A 12699-nucleotide genomic window follows, 5' to 3' on the forward strand; every position below is an offset into this window, starting at 1 on the left:
TTTATTAAGGTGAGTGTACGTGTCTCTTTTCCTCTCAGAGCTGGTGAAGGATTTGCAGTGCTACAGCCGTTCCGCTGAACAAGCTCACTGCGTCTGGCTCCCGGGCAGTCCCGCTCCAGATCTAAAGTTTTACTATGAGTATGTGGGTTTTTTTGTTTTGTTTTTTAACAAAAGGACATTGGGGAGCAATGCTGTAGATCCAAAGTTGTCTCAGAGTAATTTTAGTGCACTAAAACTCACTATTACACAGTGTATGTAAGTAAGCGATTGCAATATTTCCTGATATACAGTGGTTCATTTTGGTTTCATCACATAAGAGTCAGACTAGTCCCAAGTGAATTTAGGGTTAAACTGATGCTAAATTCCTCATGTTTATTGACTCAGCTCTTTATCAGTCCAGGCCTCGGGCCGGTGACATTTCGGGTTCAGGCGTTGTGCGTTGACTATGTGACGCTTATTCCCCAAGGCCCAAGCCAATGTTTGGAAATGTAGTGCAACCTCTTTGCCAACAGCCATGGACATAACCAGAAATCCAAAGCTAATGTCCACGTGGATGTTGTTCACCATCAAATGCTAACAGTTGTATCATGAGGTCGGAAAAAACAATGGAAATCAACCAATTCACTGTCATGGAGATAATTTAACTAGATGGTCAGATACTTAAAGTGCTCATAGTATGCTCATTTTCAGGTTCATAATTGTATTTAGAGGTTATATCAGAATAGGTTTACATGGTTTCATTTAAAAAAAAAAAAAAAACACACCATATTTTTGTTGTACTGCACATTGCTGCAGCTCCTCTTTTCACCCTGTGTGTTGAGCTCTCTGTTTTAGCTACAGAGTGAGACATCTCACTTCTGTTCCATCTTTGTTGGGAGTCGCACATGCTCAGTACCTAGGTAAGGACTACTAGCCAGTCAGAAGCAGAGTATGAGGGAGTGCCCTGACAGTACCTAGGTAAGGACTACTAGCCAGTCAGAAGCAGAGTATGAGGGTGTGCCCTGACAGTACCTAGGTAAGGACTACTAGCCAGTCAGAAGCAGAGTATGAGGGTGTGCCATGCTAGCAGCTAGTCGAGCATTATAACGTGTGTTACAAAGTGACCACGTTTGTCCCAGAAGTAAAGGCTGGACTACAATAGAGCTGTTTGGAGCAGTTTGTGAACAGTGTTTTCTGTTGGAGATGGTAAGTCCCTTTGGGGTGGACTTTGGGCTTTTTCACTTTGTAAACCTATAACATGCACAAAAAAGATATATAACACAATAAAGGAAAGGGAAAAAGCCAAAAAAGCATAATATGAGCGCTTTAATAACACCAGTGCTTAAACAGTCCTGGGTGAGGCAGACAGCATGCAGTGGGACAGAGCAACAGCAAATCACTATCATGTGTTTGGGGACTGCTCTGGGATCAGCCTATTTCTAGATCCATGTGGTTAAATTAATGCATACCATCTGAGTAAATTAAACGATAAGACACTACAGCCAGCCAGCTGCAGACTTCTCCATAAAGTTTTGAAAACTCTGTAAATGCACGAAATAGTTCAACCTAGAGCTGCAAAGATTAATCGATTAGTTGTTAACTATTAAATTAATCGCCAACTGATTTGAAAACCGTTTAATCGGTGTGAGTCATTTGAAAAAAAAAAAGAAGGTAAAATTTCTCTGATTCCAGCTTTTTAAATGTGAATATTTTCTGGTTTCTTCACTTCGCCGTGACAGTAAACTGAATATCTTTGAGTTGTGGACAAAACAAGACGTTTGAGGAAGTCATCTTGGGCTTTGGGCAACACTGTCGGACATTTTTCACCACTTTGAATTAGTGAATAGATTCATTCATTTACTTTTACTAGGATTTCAGGAATATGGTGCAGCATGAAAGTAAATGACCTTTTCCTCTATCTTTCCAAGGTTACCGAAAGAGGATTTCACCGTCCCTGGCAAGCCCTCCTTCAACCCAACAGAGTGCTTAAAGTACCGTTACACTGACGGGGTGAGGACTGGTTGTGATCTGGAGGCGAACATCGACCAGTCCATCCTTATCTTGTTGAATGGAACGTATAACAACAGCCTTGCCAGGAACACTTTCAAGAAATGGCCTTCAAATAATAGTATGTGGACTAACCAGTACTAATGAAGTAGCAAGACTCCTCTGGAGTCTGTTGAAACACTTCACACTTCCCCATTGTGTGTGTGTGTGTGTGTGTGTGTGTGTGTGTGTGTGTGTGTGTGTGTGTGTGTGTGTGTGTGTGTGTGTGTGTGTGTGTGTGTGTGTGTGTGTGTGTGTGTGTGTGTGTGTGTGTGTGTGTGTGTGTGTCGCACATTCTGATGTAATGATATCAAAATGTACAACTCTGGACAACACGCAATACATGCCATTTTGCCTGCCACATATTGCAATAACGATTCTATTTGCGATACTAAAAAAAATAGTAATAAAAAAAGTTTAGCTCAAGTTCAATATTCACTGTGTAACAGATACAACTCTTTATTCTTATGCAGGGATGAGAACATAGATATCAATTGCCAGCAACAAGTGTTCATCTTTTATTAAGCGTGGAACGTTGAATCTGTGATACATAACATTATTCCAGCATTTATCTTATGAAATAACAGTACATATAATGATTAAAAAAGCGGAATCATAAAAATGTTGAACCAAATGTTACACCAAACATTCAACAAGATATTCACGTTTGATTAAAGGCGGTCTTCACGACCAGCTCATCGCATTCTTTCAAATCACGATTGAAAGCGATTAATCGTTCAGCCCTGATTGTGTATAACTGGATTGTAGCTACTATATCTCTTTAATGTCTGTCTCCGTGCAGTGAGACCTCCTCCCCTTAATTGGACAGTCACTGAAACTGTGGATCAATTCCTTAATGTCAGCTGGACTCCTCCTGACATCCCAGTGCAATGGACATATATAATAAATTACACTGAGTGTGATGAAAGAAAGGTAAGAGACACCAGTACAACCTTTTAGATGTTTGTCTCTAATGTCTTAAAATCTTTTTTTGGTCCGTTTTGGTCTTATAGAGGAATTCAGTGGACGCAACTTTTAGCCGAGATGTAGCAACTTGGTACCTAATTGTTTTACTTCTATATTTACTTCTAAACCATCTGAAACACCCCTAAAAACATTTGCAAAGACCTAAAAACAAAAAGAAAAGAAATAAAGAAATCCTACATTGTTTACATTGCTGTCAGGCAGGATTGTAAATGGTGTTGCCTGCGGTGCTCCTCATGTGCATGCACAATGCAAACAAAAATGGACCCACTTGTAAAAAATATTGCTCCAGTACACTACTAGTGGTCAAAGACTCCTCTAAAGCAGAGATCTTCATCAGGGGGTCCGAGGGTACATTTTATACAATGTATGTAGGGGGGGTCCCTGCTAAAAAGCATTGAAGACCCCTGCTCTAAAGGGTACATTTTAAAGGGGTGCAGTTGCAAAAACAATAAAGTGTTTTTGTTTTAGGGTTCTGTATTTGTGACTTTGGTGTACACCATGGGTCTTCAACGTTTTTTAGGCCAAGGACCCCTTCACTGAAAGAGAGACGGAGCAGGGACCCCCTACTACATATATCGTATAAAATTTTGTTGCATGGACCTACAATAACGTGTAGGGTGGCCTAAAGCCTTTACACATACCTTTTTACGGTGCATACAATACTAATATAAGATTTTAAAATAAAAACAATGTTGGCATATTCATATATTTATACATCATGTTTTAATGTTAAAAAGCTTAACTGTATCTGTGGATGGCTACCTTATCTATAGGCCACATAAAACATTATATTTACTAATAATATGTCAGATTCATGTGTATGTATATTTTCAGACATATTTTATAGTTTACTTTTTTTTTTTTTTTTTAACCATTGAACAATAATTTGGCAGCCCCCCTGCAGCTACTTTGAGGACCCCCTAGGGGTCCCGGACCCCCTGTTGAAGATCTCTGGTGTACACCAAATACCTGCAGAACTAAAGATGATATCAGCCTCAGCTGTATTTTTCTATCCTCATTTGTACCCGAAAAAAATCTTCAATTACCTGGGAATGTTAAAGAGTGGAAAACCACATAAATCCAAATACATAAAGTCATATAGTTGTTGCTTTTTAAAGTCATACGTTTCGCTTCTTCTTCGTTTAGTTTTTTTAGAGGCGGTTTGCAGCCAAAATGTTGGATTAGGGCCTCTTACTGGGTTGTAAATAACTCTCCATTCTCCATTCATCTAATCCAAGTTAAATAATAAAAAAAAAGAAAGTAAGAAAAGCCCCCACACTTCCTTTCCAGTAATTCCCATGATACCCCAAAACAAAGTTTTTCTATTCTCTCAGATTTCCTTCCTGCCTCATTATCACAGTTGTACTCACCATTGCCAGGAACTTCATTTTGTCGTTAACACGAACGGTATCCATCATCATGCTTCCTATCTTATCTGTTCTCTGTTACTTCTTGAATTTCTTCTTTCCTAGCATGCTTCCTCACGGCTCAACCTTCTTTCAAACTCTCTCCTGATTGTTACGACTTCCGTCTCTTTGTTTCTCTTTGGACAGTCTGTTTGTCCTGCTTCGTGACTCCTCCCACACCGATCACACGTGGCTTCTTCCCCACAGTTTCTTTTCTTCTTTTTTGTTCTGCCGCTGCACATCTCATCTCCACATTTACCACATATCCCCAAATCACGTCTACAACACCAGCATGCTGTGTCTAAATAACCAACAATGTCCGCACTGAATAGGCTTGGCTATGTAACAGATATGTGGTCCAAAAATGCCCTCTCCTCCACATTTCAAATCTTTAAATTCCATTTCAAAATGATGTCAAACAGCAGTGGTTAAATTCACAGTAAGGTATGCCCGTTGCTTTTTTCAGATTCATATTATTATGGCCGTAGTTTACTCAGAAAGTCATATTGTCAGATTCATTATTGTGCTGGAACAATTAGTCAACTAATTGATTAGACGCTGTTACAGTTGTGCTTTCATTTTCTCTCAGACTAAAGAGGTTGAAAAGGGAGATACATCCATTCGGTTGGGCCTGGACCCTCGCTGTCAGTACAGTATTGCTATTCAAGCAAAATATAAGAAAGGAGAAATGGAAGGATGGACACCATGGAGTCATGTGAAGTATATTGGTATGCTCATCGTCTCTCTATTTGTTTATTTTGTTTGATTAGCTGCATCGCAAAAATGAACTGTCCAGCAGTTTAAAGACACTCTGTGTAGGATTTGAAAAGGACTCAAAGACTCTGATCTGAAATCATTTTACAATGTTGCACTGGTACTTTTAGTAAAAGTAAAGGATCTTAATATGGCCTCCACCACTGCTTTTTAAATAGTCTGTCAAAACAGGGGATTTAGACTGTAACTTCAAAACACTGTAGCTGTATAGGTCACTCTGAGACGACCATAATGTTGCTGACGTTTGTGCATGCAGCTGCAGAAACGGGCCCTGATGCGTGGCTGTTTGCTGCCATTATCGTCCCAGTGATGTTCGCTGGCCTGGCAGTCCTGCTTTGTGTGTGTTTCAGGAAGTATGTGAAGTCTTCATATTTTTGCTTGGCCTCCTATTGGTTTTAGTTGTTTGCTTGCCTCTGATATTTAACTCTCTCTGTCCAGGAATAAGGAACATATTTTTCCCAAAGTACCAGAACCTCGGGACCTCATCAGTGATATTTTTGACAACAACAATAAGGTGAATGTTTTATCTTTATTTTTTTTATATTAAGCCTAGGGTTACTTCCAGATTTCCATGTCTCCTTTGTGACAGTGCGCAGTAACCTCCAAGAAATTGCACTATCAATTTTCTCATCTAAATCCCGGCAAGTAAGCCCTAAATATCTTCTGTAACTGTACCCTGTGACAGCAAACAAATGCCCTTTTTACACTGCATATCCTTAGCCCAGGGCTAAGAGTTTACCCTGGGATAACTAAGCCCCTTTTCACACACACACACACACACACACACACACACACACACACACACTGTTTACTCAGAGTTGACCTAAACCAGGGCCATACAGTTCACACTGCACTTCTACCAGCCCTGGGTTAAATGTCCATTGGAACATGTGGCTAATGTTTGGATTCTGTAGACGTGACAAAGAAGCTGTGTGACAAAAACAACGTGACACATATTCCATTCTTTACTTTAGCCCCGTTTTCACACTGGCAACCTTTAGCCAAAAAAGGCTAACCCTGCTCCGGAGCAGGGCCAGCAAGGCTAATAAAGTCGGGGTTTGCCGATTTTTGGAATGTGCCAGTGTGCCAAGCTTTCTTAGCCCCTGGCTAAGTGCAGTGTGAAAAGCCCTAAAGAGCTGGACAAAATAACAAGAGCACATGATGAATATAATAATTCTAACAATGCCATAGAATGCAGCCTCAATTGTTATCCTCACAAGTTCTCAAACCAAACTGCCCACACTAGGAACATATGATAAAATGCCACACTGGTGTTTGGCTTTCTCTTACACACTTCTCTTTACTTCTTCTTTTCCTCAGAGCACTGTTTGCAACCTGTACATGCCAGCAGAGGAAGAAGACAACTGTAAAATCACTCTGGTGGAAGAGTCCCAAATCAACAAACTTGGCTAATGTCACGTCTCTGCAAACAGCTAAAAAGTTGCCCACAAAGCTTACTCACTATTATTAGACCAGAGGTCGGCAACCTTTTTTAATATGAAGTGCCATGTTAAAATGTTCTTGTTAATCAGTGTGCCATATCAGCATTAAGGCTGCCATCATCTATTGATCAGGTAGCGTTATTTTTTTCCTTACAATTCTGCGAAGAAGCCAACGAGTACTAGCCAATCAGAGGCAGAGTAGGGAAGGTCTTTAGCAGCATGCAGATGGGTCAAAAGTCAGTCAAACTAACGTAACCCTTGTGTTGACTTTGGGTCACATTGACCCATTTTAAATTTTTGTTTTATATCAGAAAATATGGGACGTAGAAATAAGCGCTGATAATGTGTAGAAGAAAAATTTAAAACGTTGGAAAAAGCAAAAACAAACTGTGAAACAAAGGCGTCAAAAACGTTGGGAAAAAAGTTTTTTTCAAGGTTGAAGGGAAGACAACACAAGGGTTAAATAATAGGCTGTGCTGCTGCAAATGGTAATTTGGCATGCAGATGAGAGGACAGTTTAACAATTCCAAAAATTTCTTGCACACTTACTGCTAGTGTGCCTGTGGTCAAGCTACCGCGTGCCACCATTGTGTCGACGGTTGCTGATCCCTGATTTAGACGGAGTAGCCTCGCATCGCTAGACCTTCCTCCACAGCGCTGCGGAGGAGGGTCTGGCTAGTCCACACAGCATTCCGTGATGGGACAGAAACGTGCTCTAGTTTATTGGTATTTCTTTAAACCAATCACAATCGGCGCTAAGCAAAATAGCCTCGGGAAGGAACTTGTTTTGATGGAACATGTGTACGTTTAAAGGTTGTTTTAGTCGTGCAACAGAAAGCTCAGATTGGACAGATAGTCTAGCTAGCTGTCTGGATTTACCCTGCAGAGATCTGAGGAGCAGTTAACCATAGTCCTCAGAAATCCACCAGAGTTTAGAACGCCAACACAAAGATAGTGGAAGGTGACGGACATCCGGCCGAAAAGAGTGGTGGCACCTGAGTAATCCCAGAAGTGGAACTTCGTGTATGTAACATTCTACATTTAGAATTTTTATCACCACCAGCAGCTCCTTTTTTGGAAATGAGATCAAATGTTATTTTTGCCCTTGATTACATTTGCCCAATAATTCCACCATTACATTGAATGAACCAAACAAGTACATCCATTCCTCTACATTACATGTCATTTAGCTGACGCTTTTATCCAAAGCGACTTACAATTGCTATATATATATATATATATATGTCAGAGGCTGCACGCCTCTGGAGCAACTAGGGGTTAAGTGTCTTGCTCAGGGACACATTGGTTGATGTATCGCAGTGGGAATCGAACCCAGACCTCCCACACCAAAGGCATGTATCATATCCACTGCGCCATCACCACCCCACATGAGCATATATTTATCTTAAACTGCGCTGCTGTGCATCAGCCAGTACTTTTATACTTCTCTACATCCCTATATCCCCCAGAGGTGCTGAAGCAAAACCTAATGCAAAAACAGAATTTATTTATTTTTCTACAACTTCTTTTTGATAATTGATTCATTGTTTTAGCATTAACCAAGCTAAAACATTGGCTGGTCCCAGCTTGTGTGAGGATTTGCTGCTTTTCTCTGTTTTTATATGAACGCTTGCAGACTACACGTCCTCTGAAAACCACATCTGGTTTACAAAGAATGTCGCCTGCTTGTTTGATATCAGCTAAAGCCACGGAAACACCTGGCTCTCTTGCGCAATGTAATAACACCTTCTTAAATATATATTTAGCGGGGGTGACCTCTAGCTCACCCAGTTAGAGCGTGCGCCCCATGTAGGCTCGGGTTCGAGTCTGACCTGCGGCCCTTTTCTGCGTCTCATCCCCTCTCTCTCCCACCTTTCCTGTCTATCCACTGTCACTACCAAATAAAGGGAAAAAAATGCCCCAAAAAATGTATATATATATTTAGCGTTGAGATACCTGTTTATAGAGTTGAAACTCACATGATCGGTTATGCATTTGCACAGCCATGAATGCACAGACATCCAGTTATACTGAATGTATTATTCACCTGGGACAGTAGGCTGAAGCGCCTATCTGCTGTAACTGTCACTTTCTTTCTGTTGAGCACTATCTGAAATGAAAGAATCCCTCGTGTAGAAATACTCAGGTATCAATATTGTTGCTGAACAGTACAGCAAGAAGGTTAGATGTTTTTGTGCTACTTTTGAATGGTTTATAAATCTAATAAAGTATATATGTTTTGAATGCCACATTTCAAAAATCTGTACCGGTTTACATCACATATCAGGCATTCGGGGTTGCTGATTTAAAGGAACAGTTTGACATTTGAGAAAAAAAAAATGCTCATTCGCGTTCTTGCCATGGGTTAGATGATAAAACTGATAACCATTCTTAACATCTATATGGGAAATATGTAGCTGGAACCAGCAGTGCATAAATATCATACATCATAAATACTGAATACAGCAAGCCTCGCTGTGTCCAAAGGAAGAACATCTACCTACCCAGCACCTCTAAAGAACTTTTCACTTTAGAATTTAAAACACATTTCAATTGTAGAATTACCTTTATTATTACCACAGTATATCTCGTGTTTACTCTGTTAAAATAAAGTGTCACATTGTGCTTTTAAGGGGGGTTTTGTGCCAGACTTTTTTTCTGTAATGGGCAGTATCCTTCAATGGTGGAAGAAGTACTCAGATCCTTAAGTAAAAGAAGAAATATTAGTAAAGATTAGATTAGATTCAACTTTATTGTCATTGTGCAGTGTACAAAGACACCGAAATGCAGTTTGTGTCCAACCAGAAGTGCAAAAAAAAAGCAGAAAAGTGCAATGCGATATACAAAGTATAGACAGGTGGTGCATAGGCAGGACAAGAAATGTATTGCAGTGTTATAAGAGCAGAATAAATGTGACTATGTAATATGAACAATGTATGAACAACATATACAGATATGTGCAAAGTAGTAGCAGTATCAGCAGTGTAGTGTTGTATCACTATAACGAATACATGTAAGGGCATTTTATTAATGTTAATTTGTGTACTACTGGCTAGACTAGTAGTATAGTACTGTAAAATCATGTTGTTTTTATGTGAAAAGTAACTATAAGTGTCTGTGTGTCTAAATGTCATGGAGAAAAAAAAAGTACATTTCCTGAAATGGAGTGGAGTAGAAGTATAAACCAGCATAGAATGGAAATACCCAAGTAAAGTACAAGGCAAGCTCAAAACTCTTCTTACTGTAAGTTCAGAATAAATGTACTTAGTTACTTTCCTCTACTGGTATCCTGTTTTGTAATTCTTTTATTCCCTCTGTCATATTTGTCCTTTTCCCTTTAGACCAATTTCTGAATACCTACAGAGTAGAGTGATAAGAGTTTACAAGCTTTGGTAGATGCATTATCAGTGCCTACTGTATGATAGGAATTTGTCAATATTAACCTAAATTTAGTTTGAACTAAATGTTTCGCAATATCGACTTTTGCGAAATCATGACTGTAGTGAGCCCAATTTCTTGAACAGACTTGTTACCAACTGCTGAAACAGGTTATACAGTAAGTCTGTGTATTATGTGTCCTAAAGGTAATTTATGAATACAGTTGGTCCTAACACAGACGTATAGGTCACCCCTGCAGAGCACGCTGTATGTGGGCAGGCAGACCTGGACATTCTAACATCAAAAAAGAACTCCAGCCTGAACCAAACTAATTTATTTAGACTTTGAAATTACTGTGATCAACAGAACTGAAAGCGATAATATACGTTCTAAGAAAAGATGAAATGAGAAACGACCGATGATGATTCTTTCAAGTTTCAGTTCCCCTCAGTCTTAGAATGAAATTTGGGGATGACCAAGTATTTCTTTAGTAACTCAGAAGTTTCGAAACGTATTCAAATTGCTTAATTCTGAACATCCTGTGGCTTTTTCAAGAGCAGTTAAACAATAACAGTAGCCTACATTTCTAAAAAAAAAAAAAAAAAAAGAGCTTGTTTCTGTTATGTTGTGTAATCTAGAATAGATGATTCCATCTTATTGAGGTCTTACATTCCGCCTCAGGCCTGTGTTAATGAGGCGTTACTGCACTTGGCCGACCAGATAACTAACGTAGAGAAAAAACATCCTGACTCCCTGCTCCATTGTTCTTGGGGACTTCAACAGAGCAAACCTCAGCCGTGAACTTCCAAAGTATAGACAGCATATTAAGTGCCCCACCACTAACACACTGGACCACTGCTATACTACATTAAAGGATGCCTATCGCTCTGTCCCACGTGTAGCTTCGGGACTCTCTGATCACTGTCTGGTTCATCTTGTCCCGACATACAGGCAGAAACTAAAATCTGCTAAACCTGTTGTAAAGAGTGTAAAAAGATGGACCAGTGATTCAAAGCTGGATTTACAGGCCTGCTTTGACTGTACTGATTGGAGTGTTTTTGAGGCTGCAGCCATTGATCTGGACGAATTAACTGACACTGTGACATCTTACATCGTTTTTTGTGAGGATGTGTGTGTGCCGACTAAAACCTTCTGCACACATTACAACCAAAAACCCTGGTTCACAACAAAACTCAGGCAGCTTCATCAGTCCAAAGAAGAGCTCTTCAGAAGTGGGGACAGAGTCCTGTATAACCAGGCCAGGAACACACTGACCAAAGAGATCAAAGCAGCTAAGAGGAGCTATGCTGATAACCCTCGGTCAGTGTGGAGAGACTGAGGAACATCACATCCAGCACCCGGACTATTAGCACTGGCGCCCCACAGGGGTGCGTGCTCTCCCCACTGCTCTTCTCCCTCTACACCAATGACTGCACCTCAGGAGACCCATCTGTTAAAATCCTGAAGTTCGCTGACGACACAACGGTCATCGGCCTCATCCGGGACGGTGATGAGTCGGCCTACAGACGGGAGGTTGATCAGCTGGCTCTCTGGTGCGGTAAGGACAACCTTGAGCTTAACACGCTCAAAACTGTGGAGATGATCGTGGACTTCAACAGCCCTGTGTCTGCTGTGGAATCCTTCAGGTTTCTGGGATCCACTATATCCCAGGACCTAAAGTGGGAGCCCAACACTGACACCATCATCAAGAAGGCCCAGCAGAGGATGTACTTCCTGCGCCAGCTCAGGAAGCTCAACCTGCCTAAAGAGCTGCTGATCCACTTCTACACAGCCATCATCCAGTCTGTCCTATGCACGTCCATCACTGTCTGGTTTGGATCTGCCACCAAAAAGGACAGGAGCAGACTACAACGGACAGTTAGGACTGCAGAAAAGATCATCGGTGCCAACCTGCCCTCCATTCATGACTTATACACTTCCAGAGTCAGGAAACGGGGCAGGAAACATCACTGCAGACCCATCTCACCCCGGACACAACCTGTTCCAGCTCCTCCCCTCTGGTAGGCGCTACAGAGCACTGTACGCCAAAACCAACAGACTCAGGAACAGTTTCTTTCCACGAGCCATCACTCTGATGAACAGCTGACTTCTGACTCACAGTGTCAGGTTCAATTCCTGTGCAATAACCCAGTAACACTGCCTCTAATCAGCACCTGTTTACTGGTTCCACTTATTATTTATTCATCATTCTCTATTTCAGAGCTGTTCATATACTGTTCATTTTGTAATATAATACTTATATAATAACATAATACTTATTTATTCCAGCATCCTTTGCACTATGCTCCATAATTAAAATAATAATAATGTATCACAAAAATAATTTACTCCTGCACACTTTGCACTCTTCACTGCACTACTGCCTCAACCTGTCTATATTGTTTCTGTTCATAGCGTGTATATATTGTTTGTTGTTTGTTTTGTATGAGTAAGCACATTGTGAGCAATGTATAATCCAAAGCAAAATTCCTCGTATGTGTCCTCATACCTGGCGAATAAAGCTGATTCTTATTGTGATTCGGATTATTGAGGCCTGTGTCTGACTGTGGATCCTTTCTGTCCAAGATCACTGGAATATAACTGTGTAGGGTGGATTTTTCTTTGTGTGATTTGCAGGACGAATGGACTGCATGGCAGACTAAATTGGAGGCTCTGCCAGGTTTAAA

At 40.6% G+C, this 12699-nt stretch overlaps 1 protein-coding gene across 2 annotated transcripts in view; it reads left to right on the top strand.

The window, feature by feature from the left end:
* Nucleotides 1–12699, top strand: part of LOC116042287 (interleukin-13 receptor subunit alpha-1-like) — a 41840-nt gene that overhangs the window by 8868 nt on the left and 20273 nt on the right. The window contains exons 4-10 of one of the 2 annotated variants that reach the window (XM_031288422.1): nt 39–138; nt 1908–2107; nt 2828–2958; nt 5008–5146; nt 5449–5545; nt 5631–5706; nt 6513–6611. In XM_031288422.1, the coding sequence (XP_031144282.1) occupies nt 39–138; nt 1908–2107; nt 2828–2958; nt 5008–5146; nt 5449–5545; nt 5631–5706; nt 6513–6605 (836 nt within the window). In that variant the 3' untranslated portion in view covers nt 6606–6611. Of the gene's footprint in view, nt 1–38; nt 139–1907; nt 2108–2827; nt 2959–5007; nt 5147–5448; nt 5546–5630; nt 5707–6512; nt 6886–12699 lie in introns of those variants that run through there. The other variant, XM_031288421.1, reaches the window with a different exon arrangement.

This window comes from Sander lucioperca, chromosome 17 (genome assembly GCF_008315115.2).
Source record: "Sander lucioperca isolate FBNREF2018 chromosome 17, SLUC_FBN_1.2, whole genome shotgun sequence".
NCBI classification, from domain to species: Eukaryota; Metazoa; Chordata; class Actinopteri; order Perciformes; family Percidae; genus Sander; species Sander lucioperca.